Source organism: Saccoglossus kowalevskii, chromosome 18 (assembly GCF_978046115.1).
Source record: "Saccoglossus kowalevskii chromosome 18, keSacKowa6.1, whole genome shotgun sequence".
Lineage (NCBI taxonomy): Eukaryota > Metazoa > Hemichordata > Enteropneusta > Harrimaniidae > Saccoglossus > Saccoglossus kowalevskii.
In genome coordinates this window covers 23,916,444-23,936,040 of record NC_140658.1, presented here as the reverse complement: position 1 = coordinate 23,936,040, position 19,597 = coordinate 23,916,444, and the positions used below count along the sequence as shown (strand labels likewise).

General features: G+C 35.8%; 2 protein-coding genes across 2 annotated transcripts; one reads left to right on the top strand and one right to left on the bottom strand.

Moving 5' to 3' along the window:
• The first annotated feature begins 1,542 nt into the window (after window positions 1–1,542).
• Window positions 1,543–9,797, top strand: LOC146731942 (uncharacterized). Its single transcript, XM_085493011.1, has 15 exons — window positions 1,543–1,648; window positions 2,029–2,181; window positions 2,310–2,422; window positions 3,025–3,118; window positions 3,509–3,534; window positions 3,716–3,807; window positions 4,400–4,529; window positions 4,717–4,794; window positions 5,029–5,141; window positions 5,688–5,935; window positions 6,304–6,387; window positions 6,886–6,992; window positions 7,298–7,413; window positions 8,608–8,788; window positions 9,706–9,797. The coding sequence occupies exons 1-15, from the start codon at window positions 1,543–1,545 to the stop codon at window positions 9,787–9,789; spliced, it is 1,725 nt and encodes a 574-aa protein (XP_085349137.1). The 3' UTR covers window positions 9,790–9,797.
• A 5,561-nt stretch (window positions 9,798–15,358) lies between these two features.
• Window positions 15,359–18,658, bottom strand: LOC146731941 (uncharacterized). The gene is made up of 6 exons (XM_085493102.1): window positions 18,509–18,658; window positions 18,083–18,189; window positions 17,484–17,599; window positions 16,201–16,396; window positions 15,857–15,933; window positions 15,359–15,707 (listed from the first exon to the last, which is right to left on the bottom strand). The coding sequence occupies exons 2-6, from the start codon at window positions 18,173–18,175 to the stop codon at window positions 15,647–15,649; spliced, it is 543 nt and encodes a 180-aa protein (XP_085349228.1). The 5' UTR covers window positions 18,176–18,189; window positions 18,509–18,658; the 3' UTR covers window positions 15,359–15,646.
• Between the last annotated feature and the right edge of the window lie 939 nt (window positions 18,659–19,597).

Here is a 19,597-nt window from a genome sequence, read left to right as displayed (position 1 = left end):
TGCTCAATAATTACAGGCGATATCGATTTTGAAGAGCAGAAAAATGTTGCGTTTCAGTTGTTTGATCTGGTCTGCTGTGGTAGGTTGGTGGAACCTCAGATGCATAATATGAATTATCACTTGTTTACATCACACGCATATATAATAACTCGTACCTTAGTATGCTCTTGAAACCAATCAGGAAGTATGATAGCGATCACTATGACAACAGAATAACATGTCTATCTAAACACACTTGTCTGTGCCATAGTACAGCTGCCACATCATAGTACAACTAGTTAAAGTTCCACTGAACATTATGCACCTCACGAAGTTATACTCGTATAGAACCAGAATAGTCGCCAACTGATTTACAGACAGTTTGTCGGGTGGGTAGAATTGACTGCACATAATATTATTAGTATGAGGACAATTTATGACTTACGATTTAGAATCATTGTGTTAAAAACATCAGTGAGTACATTTGCTGTGGTTTGGTCATTGCTACGTATTGTAACATTCCGAGTATAAACGATCTAGAAATGTTCATGTGTTTTAACCTCGCATCGTCCCGGTAGTAAATCAAAAGTATGTGTGTGTTTCACCCAGAAACAGATCTGCCTGTTTAACACTTCAAGCTACAACTCTATCAACGTTGCGTCGAAAGCGCAAGCAATGAACTGTGATGTTATATAATTAATTTTAGGACTTGTAAAATGAAAAATGTTAGCAAATAGTTTGCACCTGGTCAACCTTGTTGCTGTAAATGTCAGACATTAACATAAGTGTGTTTACTCAACTCACAATAACAGAGTCAGTCAATCCGGTTTAGTACTGTGTTCCCTTATCATTACTAATATACCTATCTTCCATATCAATATAACAGATCATGGAGGTCAATGTGTAACAAGGTCACACGATTTTTTTCTAACTTCTTTTCACCAACCTGCGTTTTGAGGCACGCATGGCAACCTCTCGTAATAGCAGTCGACATTCCTATTCAGCAAGGTTCTTTGGTATTTATAGAACTATTCATCTGTTCTGTGAACGTAAAGTTCAATTTTGCATTGCAATTGGAATTCCCCCTTATGTTTTGATATTTAACGTCGCGTCTTGAACAATATCTTCGCAGTACGATCTTCTCGGCCACAAATTCAGCCTTATATTATACATTATTAAAACATTTTTTGGAGGTCAACATTGATTATGTGACGAGGTTTATGGGTTCACCCATCAACAATGACAATATACACAGTAGCCATCCAGAAGTAAGTAATTGTACAGACCATACACATAGTTTAGGTCATACTAAGTTTAACGAGTATCGAGTACCACTGCATCCATATTAACTAGTCAAAAAGTATATATTAAGGTTCATACAATATAAATTATACATATATTCATTGGGAGTTCTTATCAACTAATATTTTCCAGTTACGTCACAAGGGCGCGACTTATCAAATGGTTTATTTTATTTTTTAATGAGATTGATGAATACTAATACAATCAAGTACAATATATGCACAAATAAAATGTTTATTTGCTAGATTCTTTGCAAACAACATGGGAAATCGTCTGCCCACCGGCACATGTAAACGGTCTGGAAATAAGCCAACTACAGAAAATGAAACTCAACTACCAGATGAAGAAATCGCTGATGCTGATCTGGGTGAGTACTATGCTATCCTAATATATGTTATAGAATGTTGAACATCTGCATTTGAACAGTATTACAAAAGGTACCACGCTAAAACACGGAGGCATAACCGGGACATTTTCTAGTACGAGATCGCCTACGCACAACGTGTATATCCCAATTTATTATTGATTGCGATAATTAGAAAATTTGGCAATTGAATCAAATCACTGTGTAGCAGTCATTCAAAAATTATATTGTGCTATTAACATAAAGTATAATTCGAAAGTTTAGGATCCTTCACTCATTTTGTTCCAATTTAAATTTCCACCATCTATAACAAGTTGATCTTAATATAGCCCATGTAACAGTTGAAACTGTAGTAATTCTCCACTCCCTCCGTTGATACATAGTAACACGTATAGGTCCAGAATCAGAAACGACGCAACTTCATTATGCAGCATTTAATGGTGACTGCGACGAAATAAAAAGATCGTTGGCAACCGAAAATATCGATGGTAAAGATGCAGATGGTAGAACGCCGTTGATGCTTGCAGCTCTTAACAGTATGTAGACGTTTAGAATCCAATATATCTCGTAACTGTGATTCAACTTATTTACTTATTTATCAAATAGTTTCAAAAACAACGGATACTGTTCTAATATACCACATAAGTCGTACTATATTTTTTAGAACAGAATAAGGCTTGTATGCTGCTTCTACGTGAAGGTGCACAAGTAACAGTTACAGACAAACACGGCGAGTCTTGTTTTATTTTTATGTTGGACGCAAAAATGACAAATGTGGTAAGGATTATAATATTAATATTATGAGGTTATTAAGAGGATATCGAAAAGTATGCACGAAGACAGTACAGCGATGGTATCGACCGACGCGCAGCGGAGGGCAATGCTACGGCGTGATGTCTGAGTGCATACTTTGCGGTATCGTCGTGATAACCTTCCTTCCATGATACTTCATGGAAATGCCGACATCTAAAAGGTTTAGAACAGATTTAGCGAACTTCTGTGTGTGTAGTTCAGTCAAGCCTGGGCGCTGCCATATTTGGTTGTACTAATAAAGAACGCTCACACGCGTAATTGCTCCATAATTGGAAGTTCCTAATATGATAGAAAGAAAAAAACAGTACAATACCACAACAATTGGGCACACTGTAACATTTGGCCTTACGGTGAAAGAAATTAGCCTTTTCTGTTCGTATTTTAACAAACAATATATCAATCACATTATAAGTGATCGATATTGTTTGCAGATTGAACTACATTGTGTATACGTTATGTGTTCGCATTTGTTTGTCACGTGAATTCTTAGTTTCATATCCCAACTGATAGGACATTACCTAGTCGCGTACTATGTATTTCTAAGAATTTCCATACTTTGTATGCAGGCAAGTCTAGCATTAGATCGACTGCATGAAAAAGTTTCTCTTGAAGGAAAGCAGACATATGATTTGAAAATATTGGAAAAAGGAGAAACCAATGGTAGGTGATTATGTAGAGAAACACATTCGATTTCTGTCAAATACATTTTCTATACAGCATGATTAGCATTTGCATTGTTAAATTGTTTATATATTAAATACTAAACACACCATCAAGCTAAACTTGTCAAGGAGATGAATATAGCTGCAAGCAGCAATGATCGACTAGGGCGAATATGCTATTGTACCCACGTTGATGGGTACGGGTTGATGAGTATGTCAGTGGTTGCTATGGATATACCAATTAACAAACAAAAAAATGAATGTATTATCCAAGCAGAAACTGTAATTGTCAGGCACTCATGACTATATATATCATTTTAAAGTAAAGCATTTTACTATGAAATGTATTGTTATCAATGTGTTTATGTAGAATAACATTTATTTTCAGCTGAGACGCCATATACAAGAAGCCCGGTAAGATTTCGTTTACATATTAGTTACCACTCATTAAATTTAATGTGAATTATGTATGACACATTAGAGGCTATTGGCAACTACACGTGTTGTCAAATCTAGATTTGTAGCTATATTCATAGAATATTTAAATCAGTGGTTTATGCTATTATTATGTTTATGCAGTGTATTATTTTTGCAGTTGCAAGCTGTTGTTGATAATACCCTTTTAGAAGTCATTGATCATCCCGTTTTTCGAAAATTTATTGAAATCAAGTGGCAAAAGTTTGCAAGGTAATACTATAATTTGAATTCAAATTTTCAACATATATATATTAAAATTTAAATTGAAATTTTATTTCACCAGTAAAATAAGGAAATTAAATAATTACTAATGTGCAGAAAAGCATACACTATTTGTGTGATAAATAAAATAATGTTTTGTAGATAAATTTTAGATAATTTTTAGACCATAGAGTTTGTTTGCTATACATTATGGAATTCTACAATAATTAAAGATGTTCTTCGTGTATTGGATGTATATTTGGTACAAATTTCAATAGGTTTCTCGGATAAAATTACCAATGAAACCGCTGCTTTATTACACAAGAAACAGTTTCTGATTTTGCATTTTGTTGTCAATCAATTTATCGATTTATTGTTTACTGTTGAGCAATTAAACTGGGGGGTCTGAACCGATTTTCGGTGAAGACATATAATCACAGTATACACACAGAGTAGTCACCTGCAAACATTTGACGATGAAAATTATGTTGTTCTGCCATGGTAGTTTTTACATGTCTTTTTTGGGGGGGTTAAATGAATAGATCATTTTCCGTTTAGAACAGAAGAATTATTAGAATATTTATTGTATTATTTTTTTAAGATGGGCTGCAAAAAAAGATTTACTATGGAACTTATTATTTGTTGTGCTGTGGTCGATGCTAGCTGTGGTGAAGCCTCATGCCCGTGGATGTTATGAGTTTCCGCTCGACTTGTTGCGTGTGATTCTATGGGTAGGAAACTAGCTATATTAATAACAATGTCAAATGGAACATAGCCGTAAATGCACTTTGACTGTATAATATATCGACTGTATTGTTAGATGAAAAAATACAACAATATCGTTTCTATTGGCTTTGTTTATCCGATTTTATAAAAATGAATTCATCTTTTACATCTTTTATTGTAATTCTATTTTAGGTCATGGCTATTTTGTGCACAATTTGGTTCATTGTTCAAGAATACCGGGAATATAAGGAATCAAGGGAAAAAAGAAAGGTGATTTTATGATGGATCTAAATAACTATTGGCAGTGGAAGTGGTTCCTTGTCATTATGGCGATTAACTGTATGCTGATTAGGCCAATTATCCAGTATATCATTGTATTACATACATCTCGCTCAGAAACAAAAAAAAAACAATTGGCAGCTCTCAGCAGCAATGTTTCAAAATTGCCATGTATGTTATTTTGTTATTCTTTTTGTTATAATTTGTGTTTTGATTCAATTACAGAATTTGACCGAATTGCTAAAGTGTATAAGGAAGAGTGCTGAAAAGTATGAGGAAAAAGTAGAGTGCAAACGCAATTCCTGGGAAGGGCGACCATCAAACTTTTATGGCTATTGGTAGGTTGAACTTTTATGATTATTGATAGGTTGACTATATATTAAAATGTTATGGATAACACCTTCCTGTCACATCAATTCACATTTTTAAACATTTACATTTTTGATCATAGTAATAATTAACAGCATAGTTGGGAATAATTTGGGGTGAAAATAGACATTAAACTGCTTACATTGGCGAGGGGCATTTGCCTTATCTCAAGTTCTTAATGTGCATGTATTATAACTTTCATCAAAGAATTGTTTCCTGCTGTTTGGCATGAACTCCAGGTTATTTATTTGCTATTATTTAGACAGTGTGCTATAGCGTAGCAAGATATGCCTCTGAAACGTATTGTTTATCAATAACAGTATATAAGTTTATACAAAAATATTAGAAATTATTATTCATTGTTGCGCGTGTCGACTATTCAGCTTCCTACCTATTAAAGAATAACGTGATTAATATTGGCAATGGCGAAGTTCATTTTTTGTTCATGCCAAATAATTTGAAACAGAATCACCAAAGTCAAACTTAATCATTATTATTATTCATCTTTTTTCCAGGAATTACTACGACTGGTTTGTGTATTTTCTCCTGACGGTGGTGGTTTTAACTCATTTGATAGATATCGGTATTGCATCGGATGAACTATGTCATCCACGATCAAATGATACAACTCAATACGAAGATGATGCAGACCACTGGGTGAATGAAAGCTTGGCAGGGAAGATACATTTAGGATGGTTTGCATTCACAATTATTTTTGTCTGGTTTCGATTGTACAAATCAATCAGAGCATTCACGCATTTGGGTAAGTTTCAAACTATATATTCGAAACTATTTTCACATTCATTCAAATACTATCACTTTGGTAAGTTTGGGTATATATACGCAGTTACATGAAACGGTGTGTACGTGTCATCTTACCTCTAATGATGGAATAGTTATCATCTTCAGTACTTTTTTTCGTGATTGCAGAAATGACGTATCGATGGTTTTGGGATTAGCTCTTTCAACTCTTCCAGAATCAATGATTAATCGGAGCAGAATAATATGTGAATGTGTCATTTTGTGGGTACCTTATAACATCCTTATAGTAAGCACTTATACTGGATACTTTTATTTTGAAACAATATGTGCTTTAACCTTTGAAATTCAACACTCTGCTTCCAATTGCAGGTCCTTTTATTCTTGTGGTTTATATTGTACTTGGAGATGCGGGAAAATTCCTAATCTTGGCTTTAATGTTTTATTTACCATTTAGTAAGTAGTTCAGTAGCACTCGTAATTATTTTTTAATTGAATAACGCAGAACAAGTCTTACTAGTTTTTAGAAATTCTAAATACGATGTCTTTAGAAAAAATGAGTGTATATTTAGTGTCATCGATTAACACCATTATAAGGCAACAATAAAAAGAATTTAAATGCGTCCATTCAAACTATTAGTATTCATTATTTTTCAATGAAATTCGACTAAAACTGAATCTGGGAATTCTACTTTTACTACTAACTACTAAACTACTAAGCAACATTTTTACAAAACTTGTAATATTTTATGTTTTATTTCGCCATGTGAGGTAAAACGTAGATACATAAACGGAAAACACATTTTTGATAAACTTGAAATCTGTATACTATCCACTTTTTGTAGCCATTTCACCACAATCAGACGCAGGAAATAAATATGCAAATAGTATTCTAGATTCTTTAAATTGCCTTCTACAATTAAATATTATAAATTTTTAAATCCACTTTCCTAGCGTGTGCGTTTTGGATGATATTTGGTGGTATCCCATTTTACGAGTCAGTTATTGCTACAATGTTCACTCTATTCCGTATGGCACTAGTGGATGACTATAATTATGAGGTACGATATTTATTTTGTCTACAATCATCATTAGTAGAATTATTAATCTTATATGTGTGTACCACATACTGCACTAGGAAAAAACTCATCTAGCAGTAGTGTGTTATTTGTATAGAACCTATGGTTATTATGTTATTTCCATTTTATAGCTGACTCCATTCTCTGATAGTTGGACACCATATCGACTTGATATTTATGCCATTGTATATTACTTCTGATTTATAAATGCTGAAATCGAATGTCTAATAACGCTAGCTACTTAGAATTGCCTATTTTTTAAAGTAATATTGATCATTTAATCACAGGGACTGAGAGATGCGAACCGTGTTATGGCGGATATCATGGTTGGATTATACCTTTTAATTGCAGCGGTAATATATCTGAGTATATTCATTGCAATGTTGAGTTACAGATTTTCCAGGTAAGAAAGCGCCTTGATTGGAAAGGACAGTACTAATCTGAATACATTTAAATGTAGATTATTTGGTAGGGCTATGTAATTACGTGTTTGAGTGTAGTGCATAAACAGGAATTATATTATATCGTCCTGCTGTATCGAAATTCGGTCAATTTGGTCTAGTACTTATGGGATACATAAGCAACAACCATGCTGGAAGAACTTTACTTTTTTTAAATTAAATGATCAAAAGTTCATAGGCATAGAGATGTAATTGGAATGGATGACACATAGGAGTATCTAGCCTGATGACTTGGAAATGAATCAGTGCTGATATAGTGTGGATATCGTTGTTTGTATATGATTTACTGATATATGAGTGATTCCAGAGTACTATGATGGCTTAATTGTCGTGTTATTAAACCTACGCCAGGTACCAGTGAACGTTACATTCAGAACCTTTTCGACTGAACAAAGACACACACACACAAATCGAGATCGTGTCAACTTCTCTAGACTTAGTCGCCCGTCTAGAACTCTCCAAGACAGAATGCCTCGGGGAAAAGTTTCCCAAGACTCTCTCGCTCGTGGAGCACTCTCAAGACTGACCCAGACTCTACTTATTTACTTCCCAAACTTTAACCTATCACAAGGAAATTTAAAAGCTTAAGGCGTAGCTTTAAAAAAAATCAACTCGCATGTAGCCAATCACACGAAGTACTTAACACGTCATATATACTTGATTAATTGTCCGCTATATCAAAAGACTACACTTACCAAACTGTCAGAAATAACGGTCGGTTAGCAAAGTTCATATCGTAATTAGTTCCATTCACTGACTCAAGTTCCGTCCAGGACCTCGTATACACCAAAATGATGACAGGTTATGGGGAAAGTGTTGAAATATATAAACCAGCACTTCACATGAAACCAGTCATCAAATCGGATAAGTGACGGATCTCTAAACACATGGAAATAAATCATGACAGTACCCTAACAATAATCGTGTTTGCTATTGAAATCAGGTATAAATCCCGAATATATTCAAACGCACAGCAACACCAATGTACGAGACTGCGTAAAGTATAACTGATATAGAATAGTTTTATTTTAATAGATATCAGTTAAGGTGATCAGGCATTGGTGATTTCAACAAACAATTCATATGTTATGCCCAGTTTTTATTTGAGCGACCATATACGTTATTTTGTTTTCCAGCATGTATGACAATGGTAAATCCAATGCAATGATACAACGATCCAAAATTATTCTTGGCTTCGAGGAGAAATTAACTGATAAAGAAAGAAAACACCTTCGTAAAGAATGTGCTCATGCCGAAGACTATAGCGTCAACGGGGATGGAAAAGAAGATATGATACAGATTACATACAAAGAAGAGGTAGTTTGTATATGGTTTATACTGACATTTGAGTAACACAAATGTTAGAAATTAGCAAAAAAGCAATTTCCCGCGAGTCACTTAATGTCAATAAAATAATTCAATTAAGTTGGTGAATCACTTGTATTCAATCTTAACATGGTGAATGTTAACTAAACAATATTGACAGTGAAAATCCCTTTTCTGTTCAAATAGCACTGTTAAAAAATACTATTTTAAATGTTTCATTTCAATGTCACTTGTGTGCAATGCGCATTGCTGAGCCATAAACCACCCAGTTGCAATTTACAACGCAAAGACATACATATTTACTTCAGAAATGTAGATTAACATATAATAGTATATGGCAACGATTGATTGGGAAATTATACAAATTCAATTCTAAGAGATTATAAACTGTTCCGCCTCTTGCCAAACAATTGCTTTTCGTAACTATGGGTTCATCAAGTGCCCTGCAATGTGCGCAAAGTTATATTTTAAGACTGCAATGAAGGTTACAAATTGCAAATGTCTTTAAATTTATCCTTGAAAGACACAAATGTGAAGCTACCAATGAGCTTTACATCTGTTGATACAGACAGGTAGCTGGAGACTGTAAATGGTTTTCATTCATTCATGTACCAACATCCGCTATGTCCTTCAATATATTAAAACAAAACATGTAAAATAGCATGACCATTTAAGCTTCTGCCTGAAATAGCTAGACCGAATGGATAATAAAAGGTAGTCAATCAAATGACAGACAGTGGAAATCCAAATAAGAACACTACTTGATTAACACGTGCCCCAAGTGTAGAGAAATAAATTATTCGTTTGGATACTTTAAAAGCAAATTATGCAAAAATAATATTTTTTAATGGAATACTTCACTGTATCCAAATATTGCACCTGAATCTTTACATTTCCTTCCATTCAAGGGACAAGAAAAGAAATGGTATCTTCTGAAATCGTCGACAACGAGAAATACCTGTCTGGAAGTACTGAATAGTCTAAGTCAATAACGAAGAAATTGAATGGGTGCAGAGAATAACAAACGATCTTTGGAGAAGAGAAGACAGTCAAGAAACTATTACGTGTCAGATAATACAATGTCCTTTATAAAAACTGGATTATATTGTTCAACATAGTTAATTCAATTATCTTTGGCCCTAGCTTTACGTTTGTATGCCATGTGTTTATGTTTAAATTTAGTCGAAAGCCACAATGCACAATGTAATAAGTATTAAGATATACGAGGTGGAAAAATCTACGCTTGTTGTAATGATACAAAAATTGTCATTTAATTGCAGTTGTTAAGAATTGTTGCCCACAATAGCTCGCTGTTAGCTTTGCTTGTTATATTATCACATTATTTAGTGAGTTCAGTCAAATCTAACCATTTAAAATATAAGTATTTAGTATCATCAAATTTGACGTATTTTTCACCATCTACTATATATAGCTGATATAATAGAAGTGGTTTTGCTTAAATATTATAATTACTGGGAACATTTAAACAATTTGTTGTATCTGAATAATTATGTTCTGTTTTATTGCAAAATCTTTCATAAATCTTTTAGCACAACAACGAATTCGTAGTGAATTTGTACGATCTGTATTTGTACATTGTTGTTTGGTCTTTAATAAAATAGTAACTGATTTAAGGTGTTATTTATGTAGTTGTCGTTACTTTTACTCATTTCCCCTATAATGTAGAAATTGAATAACTTATATAACTTTTGCAACTTGTACTATCTCCTGGTATTTTTTTAAAAACATAGTACGTGGATACCACAATATATTGATATGTAATGTAATATACAGGGAAGAATCTCTTTGTAGAAAGGGCAAAAGTGGATGTTTGTTAACTGAAAATAGGTGATACTAGTGTACTTATTACAGCCGCGGATATCGCATCATCTTCAAAAGTGTTTTTTTGGTATTGTGATTAATCAAAATTCCATGGTCATGTTGATTTCCTGGTTAATATGCACATGTGCTGTTGGTCGTGGAGTTTATGGATTGCTTCGTAGATTATTGGGAAATTTTAATCTAGACATACATACCTGTATGACAGGTTATGTGTTTAAAGAAATGTTAAATTGGTCTCAAACTAAATAAATCTGCACAGTCACCAATACGCAATTTGGATATACGTGTTGAAATTAAACAATGCTGTGATCAAGTTGTTGAGGTGCGTAGTGATCACTTATAAATAGGCCACATAGTGAAATGTTTTGCGTAACAGATGAGTCGTCAAATATAGGATCATATTTTACCGAGGATATTGATTCGATTTTGCGAGTCACCCCTAGCATTTGTACGCATTCGTTGTCACGAATCACATGCTTCGATTATAGTCAAATTTGACTACAGTTACTCACAATATGTTATCCGTGCTTGTAATTCAATTCAAAATTGCCGACTGTTGGTCATTTCAGATTTATTTGTACGTGAATATGCCTTTTGTTCGGCATTTTTTTGGTGTGTATTTTCTAGTTTATTTCAAATGTGATGTTGTCTGTAGTCGTAGTTACTAAGGCACATTCTTTAATTGGCGCCTGCATCCTATTTTAGGAAACAAGACATGATGGTGTCACTATTACAAATGTTCAGATTTGATGTCTTTGTGGGTTTCTTATCTAATATTTTAATACATTCACAATAATGCCTAAATTTGAACTGAGTTGTTATATATATATGAATAAATCAAATATGTTCAATTTGTTTAGTGATAACTAAGGAATATGTTCTTTTCGAAATATTGTGTTAATATATTTTTATTATATTAGCATAAAATACTTGAAGGTCAGTTATTGTTAGTTTGTCTTATTAAATGTGTTGTCCAGAAGTTGTGTGTGCCCAAAATGTAGGTATTATTCAGTAATTGAGTGTAGCTGAGTTGGCATTTACACACATTTTTTATTACATATTATCCAGTGGACGTGGACCTGAAAAGAGAAGAGAAGCGGGAGTTGGCTTTGCAGTCAAGACGACTTTGGATGGCAAGTTGGCTGGACCCCCAAAGGGTGAGAATTATCGCCTTATGACGATGAGACTCCCCCTTTCTCGTGGACAGAAGTACTTCACGTGCCTATTCCCCACCATGACCAACCCAGATGAGACCAAGGACAGGTTTTATGAAGACCTGAACACTGTCATCACTGCTGTTCCCCGTGCAGACAAACTCAACATTCTTGGTGATTTTAATGCGAGAGTTTGTCGTGATAGTGGCTCCTGGGAAGGAGTGGTCGGGAAGCATGCAACAGCAACGGTCTACTACTCTTCCAGACCTACGTTGAGCATGGTCTTCTGATCACCAACACAGTCTTCAACCTCTCTACCCGCAACAGGACTTCATAGATGCTTCCCCGCTCAAAGCACTGGCATCTCATTGACTATGTCATCGTAAGGAAGAGGGACAGGCAAGACGTATGAGTCTTGAATACCATGTGTTTGACATACCACCACCTTGTTGTCTCCAAGCTCAACCTTTGCATCCAGCTCAGGTCCGCAGGGAGTGAACATCGAGCAGGCTTTTGCCTAAACCTTGGAGCAACGCTTAGACTCCACAGTGCTGGAAGGCCAGGATGTTGACACAGCGTGGGCCGCGCTCCGTGAGATGGTGTACACCACAGCCATGAGTGCCTTGCGCCAGCTACAAGGAAATACATGAGAAATATGATGAGAACTGCAAAGAGATCCAACAGCTGCTAGAGGAAAAGCGTTGTGCCTACAAAGCTCATCTTCATGATCCAAAGTCAGCATCAAAGAAAGACATGCTGAACAATGTACGGAGCAACATTCGAGTGAAATTGCGCCAGGTGCAGGATGAGATTCAGGGCTTTGCAGACAGGAATGACATGAAGCGCTTCTACAACAGCTTGAAGGAAGTCTATGGCCCCACCACCTAAGGATGACAGTCTCCTCTCCTCAGTGCTGATGTTCAACCCTTATCACTGACAAGGAGAAGGTTTTGGAGAGATGTGCGGAACACTTCGACAGCGTCCTGAATAGGCCTTCCACCATCAACGATGATGCTATTGGCTATCGGCTTCCCAAAGTCAATGGTGGAGAAACCATGGACGCCCTGCCCACCTTGGATGAGATTACAGAAAGCAGTCCGACTACTTTCCAGTAACAAAGCACCTGGTTTGGTTCCATCCCAGTTGAAATCTATAATGAGGGAGGCACGGCCGTGGTTGAGAAACTCCACCAACTGTTTCAGCCTATCTGACAGCACGAGACAGTGACACATGACTTCAAGAACGCCTCCATCATCCGCCTCTACAAGCACAAAGGAAACTGCCAAAATCAAGTCTACAACAATCATCACTGAATTTTACTGCTGTCCATTGCTAGCAAGATCCTGCCTAGAGTTCTGCTCAACTGCCTCTTCATGCACTTGTAGAAAGGCCTCGTACATGAGAGCCAGTGTGGCTTACGGAAAGAGCGTGGGACTATGGTGTTTGCTGCCCGACAGCTACAGGAGAAGTGTCAAGGACAGAACGCCGAAACTCCACCTATGTCGATCTGACCAAGGCCTTCGAGAGAGGGTCTTTGTAGAATAATGGCAAAGTACGGATGCCCCAGAAAGTTCATCACCATCGTGCAACAGCTACACGACGGCATTCTGGCAAGAGACCAGGACAACGGAGAGATGACTCCTCCATTCCCTGTCTCCAACAGAGTGAAACACGGCTGTATCCTTGCTCCCACCTTGTTCCGCCTCATGTTCTCAGCCATGCTGACAGATGCATTCAGAGACACTGACATGGGCATCGTCATCAACTACAAGATGGATGGTTCAATGTTCAACCTCAGGAGGCTTCAAGCAAAAATCAAGGTTACAACTGACATCATCAATGACCTCCTGTTTTCCGATAACTGTGCCCTCAACTCTGCCACTGAATCGGACATGCAACACATTTCTATGTGTTATCTTGCAAAAAACAGTTGTGGTTTCTTATTTACAGGTGTTTGAACTGAGTCAGATGTGCTGTTGTTTGTATTTGAAAAGTCGCACACCAAAGGAGACTTTTGATGAAATGCAGGAAACTTATGGTGATAATGCCCCATTCTATGACCTTGTAAAACGCTGGCATCGTGTATAAAAACATGGCCGGAAGTATGTGGAAACTGCTTCCAGACCTGGTCGTCCCTCTTCTGCCATTGATGAGGCATCTGTCCGTCAAGTTGACGCAGCCATTTTTGAAGATCGACGCATTACTGTTCGTCAAATAGCCCACTGGGTCAAGATTAGTACAGGGTATGTGGTATCAATCATGAACATTTGCATATGCATAAGGTGTCTGCCAGATGGATTTTTCACACCTTTCCAGATGCAAGAACACGTCCAATGCTCGAGGATGAATTTGGAGATGTGCCAAGAAGACTGATTACACAGGATGAAACTTGGGTCCATCACTATGAGATCAAAGCCCAGTCAATGCGGTGGACGCACTTGGAATTACCATTTCCAAAGTAGGCAAGGGTGCAGCCCTCCGTGGGCAAGGACATGCTCACAGTCTTCTAGGACCAGGACAGTGTAGTGATGACAGATTTCCTGGCAAAGGGTACTACAATTACAGGAGCCTCTTACATTTCACTTTTGATAAAATTAAGAGAAGCTATCAAAATCAAGAGGCGGGGCAAGATCAGCAAAGGTATCCTCCTCCTTCAGGACAACACTCCGGTTCACAATTCGCATGTCACCAGATCAGAAGCATGGGCGTGTGGCTATGAAATCCACCCCCATTCCTCCTACTTTCCTGACCTTTCACCCGCTGACTTTCATCTTTGAAAGGAAAGCGTTTCCCAGATGATGCAGCCTTGACTTCTGACATGGTTGGAGGACCAACCTGGGGGTGTTCTACAAAAACGGTGTCCAGAGCTGCATTAAACAATGGGAGAAATGAATAACACTGGGGGGTTCCTATGTAGAGAATGACTAATAACTGTGCCTAGTTTTATTAATCTCCTGCTATGTGAAATGGGTCAGGGGCATTACTTATTGAACACGGCTCGTATTTAACATGAATATCGATGTACCTAAAGGACACCGGCTTCCTAACTGGCCAACTTTTCTTGCATATGAATGGGTAATTATAAGTGCATATCACATATTTGCTATTCCTGTGCCAAACGCCAAATACACACATTGACTAACATTTACTGAGATACTTCACTTGTTCTAACAATATGTGGGTGTAACGATTTGAACTTACACCTCGTATAACATATAGTTAAATAGCTTTATTATAATCAAATTACAACTACTGAAGACAGGTGATTAGTTCAGGTGAAATGTTATTAAATACACCGACCTATACCTTTGGACATAAAACGATAACTTGACGTTGACATAGTAGAGGTCGGCGTACACATAATGCTTCTTCAATTGACAAGTGAGATTACATGTGTGGTAGTTAATTAATACCAAATCCAAATAAAATACTTATTAACAGACGGCAACAGCAAATAGCAATGTCAACGACATGGGCGGAATCGATCATATGATTGAGCTATGTATAATTATCGAAAAAGCTCTATTGCAAAACAACTGTAATTTTACAAGAAAGAAACAATGTCTAACTTGAGTATTAAACATCACATTTATTTAAACATTTAAGTATTTTTTTACAATGTTCAGAATTGATATAGCTCACTTGTTTATTCTGACAAATATGTGAGTATTCACACAGTAAAACATTACTTTTCAAACATACACGAAAACACTATTGCTATTTTTAGACGCCAAATTGATTAGAATGCATTAATTGTTATAGACGTAATACCCCTCGATGTACGTGGAAAATTAGATTCCCGGAAAGGTCTTTTCACCAGCTTCTCTTTCGTGCAGATGTTCTATTATACTTTTCAACTAGATCTTTGATTCTCATCGTCCGATGTTCCAGAAGATTCAGCATCGTGGTTTTCACTTGAGAGAAATATCGTATAATTATTGATATGATAACCAGATGGTTTTTTTTGCCTTTATATTGTTATGATCATTTGTTCACAGCAAACAAATTTAGTATAATCTAAATACTACAATTCCATGTATAATAATAGCTGTTCTATACCCACCATGTACACTTGACTGTTCGTTTCAATTTATTTTTCAAGTCATTCAAGTCCAGAAAATAGAGTGTCTTCTTTCTCCCCTTGAAAGAGAAATATCGTGTCTTTAGTATATAACCGAGAATATAACTTTGATATAGCATAAACGGTGCTTACCCAATCTGTAAGGTGTGTTCTAGAATTGGTTTTCCAGTTACTATTGGTCGTTCCAGTCATTAACTGTTGTGGTATCCATTCAATATAGCTATACCAGGAAAAGAATAAATGAGCACACTCTCTGACATATTTTTGAATATATTTTAAAGGTTGTTGGTAAAAAATATTTAAATATCTTTCCAATTTCACCATACCTTTTCTTTGAATGTAACCTCTATTACATCTTCTCTCTCTTCCTCGTCGACGCTATATTCGTCTGCATAGGGATTTTCGTATTCACGAATATCTTTGCTGAATTCCTCTCGTTTTTCGTCAGATAAGTTGTCCTCCATGATTAGAATAATCTTCGATCTTTGCATCATTGCATTTGAACTAGCTTTGTCATATATGCTGTGAACAAATGTTATAATATATGTTACAATTGGAGGAATTAATTGTAGTAATCAAGTAGAACATATATCGGATATACCTTTATCAGTTCATTACATCGTAGCAGCTGATCGTCATCAGCCAATTTACAAGCAGTGCAATGAAATCTTAATCAAATTGATGACACAAACAGTGAACATAACGCCATTTTATTGTTAACAGCACGTCTGTTGTCTTTCCCATACAAATGCGTCAATATCAAGTAATTTAACCATATTTTGTTGGTATGGCAAACCCTCAGAAATGTGACATGATAAAAGTAACAGGATTAACGACACTTCAGTAGTGTATATCTACGTATTAATTGTGTTTTATATAATACCTTGCATTCTAATACTAATCTCAGCTAAGGTAGAGGGAAATTCATTTTTTTAATTAAAGGAAGTAACATTTCAGAGGCTGTGGTGGACCAGAGAGAGGCTGTTTGGTTTGGTTAATTTATTCAGTAGTTGTATAACGCTTTTTCCACCAAAACAACAAAGTATCAATGCGTAAACGACTTCCGAAGTCAGAAGAGGCAAAGACGATCTTTCTGCGTGTTAGATGTGAAGTGATGGTCTCTCAGATACCATTCTCAAGGAACATATTAAACACCCCTGGTTTCTTTGAGACTAGTATTACGCTTAACGTCATCACGGCGCGTAACGATAGCAGGCTCGGTGAATATAGATGTATCTTCTCCACTTGCATGTATTTTTAAAGTGTAAAGCTAGCATGCTAATTAAGAAATCGTAATACATTTCGTTGTAAGTTTTCTTGTGGTCAAAGATAGACAACTAACTAGCTCAGTAAGTTTAGCATCGGTGCATCTTTTCCACATAGCATGCGATCGTAAATCCAAAAGGAAAGCACGGGTCACGGTTAAACTATTCCTCGTTAATTCATGTCACCACCATGGTTAATATTTCGTAGAAGACTAATTCCAAAACAAAATTATTAGGAAAGGTTTGGCTAAAGTTGACCAACTCAGTCATTTCAATTTTCATAGAGATTATGCCACTAAAGTGTACAAATTAGTAAACTACTCTTCCTTTCTGACGTATCTTACCTGGAAAACCTGTAAGACAACATGGCAATGAGCAGATTCAGGTATATTATAGCTGCTATAGCCAGATAGGTCCCAACCAAAAGATCTGCCATAACACGATGTATATCCCGCAATACCTGTAGTGGGACATTGATTTTATATTAATGGGCGAGGAGATATAGTATCATGTGTAAACGTGGCGACGATCGATTGATTTTCAGAAGGTATGCATCTGCCGCATATAGTAAACTTGTCTCTGTTCAAAATGATGGTGAATGATGTTGTTTGCTAATACAACTCATCTTTGATATTGACATTCTAAATTTAATTCTCAAAAGATACTGTTCAAAATCGAAATATATTCAGAGATTTTGAATGACAAATACTGCGAGAGTTTTTTCTTGAATGCCGTGCAAGGTCACAAAAAAGACTTAATTGATGTTCCTATTTATATCGACTATTATGATAATTATTAATATAATAGACGATGTATATATCAACATAAATTCAGTACCAAGTTTCCGATGTTAAGTCATTTGTTGCAGACATACACAAGTCATGGTATTATGAAAATTCCAAAATTAAATTAATGAATTCGAGTTGGATTTTAAAAAACTCACCCTATAATTATAGTCATCCACTAGTGCCATGCGGAACAGAGTGAATATAGTTGCACTAACTGACTCGTAAAATTCAGTACCCCCAAATATCATCCAAAATGAGCACGCTGAGAAGGTATAAAAAGCAACATTATTATTATTGCGATTAGATAATTAAAACTCACTACAAAATATGGATATTCTACAGTTTGAATGTTTCATCAAACAAAAAGTAGATAAACTATTACGTTTCCGACACTCAAAGACACAAAAAAGATTCATGATTTGAAAACCAGTTCAAGTACCCCAACGTTATTTCCTCAAACGAAAGTGTCTTAGACGCGCCCATCCCATTTATTCTGCGTTACCAAACACATCGTTGATTCAAAATAATATCCATTTTCTATTTAATATTTAGGTAGGATGAAATATTAATAAGCGACTTACTATACGGTAAAAAAAACACTAAGGCAAGCCCTATAAATTTAATAATATCTATGATAATACCATAGATTACAGCGATGAAAGGACCTTGAATAAAAATAGTATATTAATATTATTGTAGCAGACAGTTATAACCAGTGGTGAAACAAATAGTATTGTCAATATTTGAAAGTTTTAGATTGAATCGTATCATTCCTAATATCAAAATTTGGACAAGTGTGTGCCCTTTTTTGTATTAGACACGTGAATGTGAGCGAATTAGGCTTCCGTCTGAAAAGAGATATTTGGTGTTTCGAAAAGTATGGGATCATTTTCTTTCATTATTGTCCTAGTCAAGATTGACATAGTCACTCATACATTACGACAATGCAGTCACATGCAGTTGTCAATTGGAACGTATTTGCCTTCAGCCATTAACGTCAGTTTGATATTAAGAAGGCGATATAAGATGATGTGAATAATGGAATGGCGTATTGTAGCGTCGATGTTATTCATGATTGTATCCAGAATGGTAAAGTAATGCATAACATGTTATATTAGTACCACGTGTTTTGTATATTCTTGAACTCATCATTGTCGATATGATATGAAGAGAATAACTGAGTCGAGTTATTTAGTTTAAATCTTACCCAAGGGTGTGAAAGGTCTGATTGGCTTGAATAATCGAAACCAAACAAAAAGAATTGTGAATGCAAACCATCTCAAATGCATCTTTCCTGCCACGCTTTCATTTTCCCAGTGGTCGGCGTCATCTTCATCTTCATTCGTGTCATTGTGCTGTGGGTGACATAGTTCATCTGATGCAATGCCAATATCTACCAAATGAGTTAAAACTACCACCATCAGGAGAAAATACACAAACCAATCGAAGTAATTCCTGAAAACAATATGTTGAATAATTGTTCATTTGTATATAGTAGAATTCGGTAATTAGTTGTATGTGACACATGGAAATATATTCTATCGTGAAACACGTTTGTATATCGCACTCTGGTGATCCTTGTCAACTGTTTGGTACACGGTAAATTAATTATGTTATTCTTCCATATACTATTTACAAACTTATAACTCACTACAGTTATAATTTTTCAT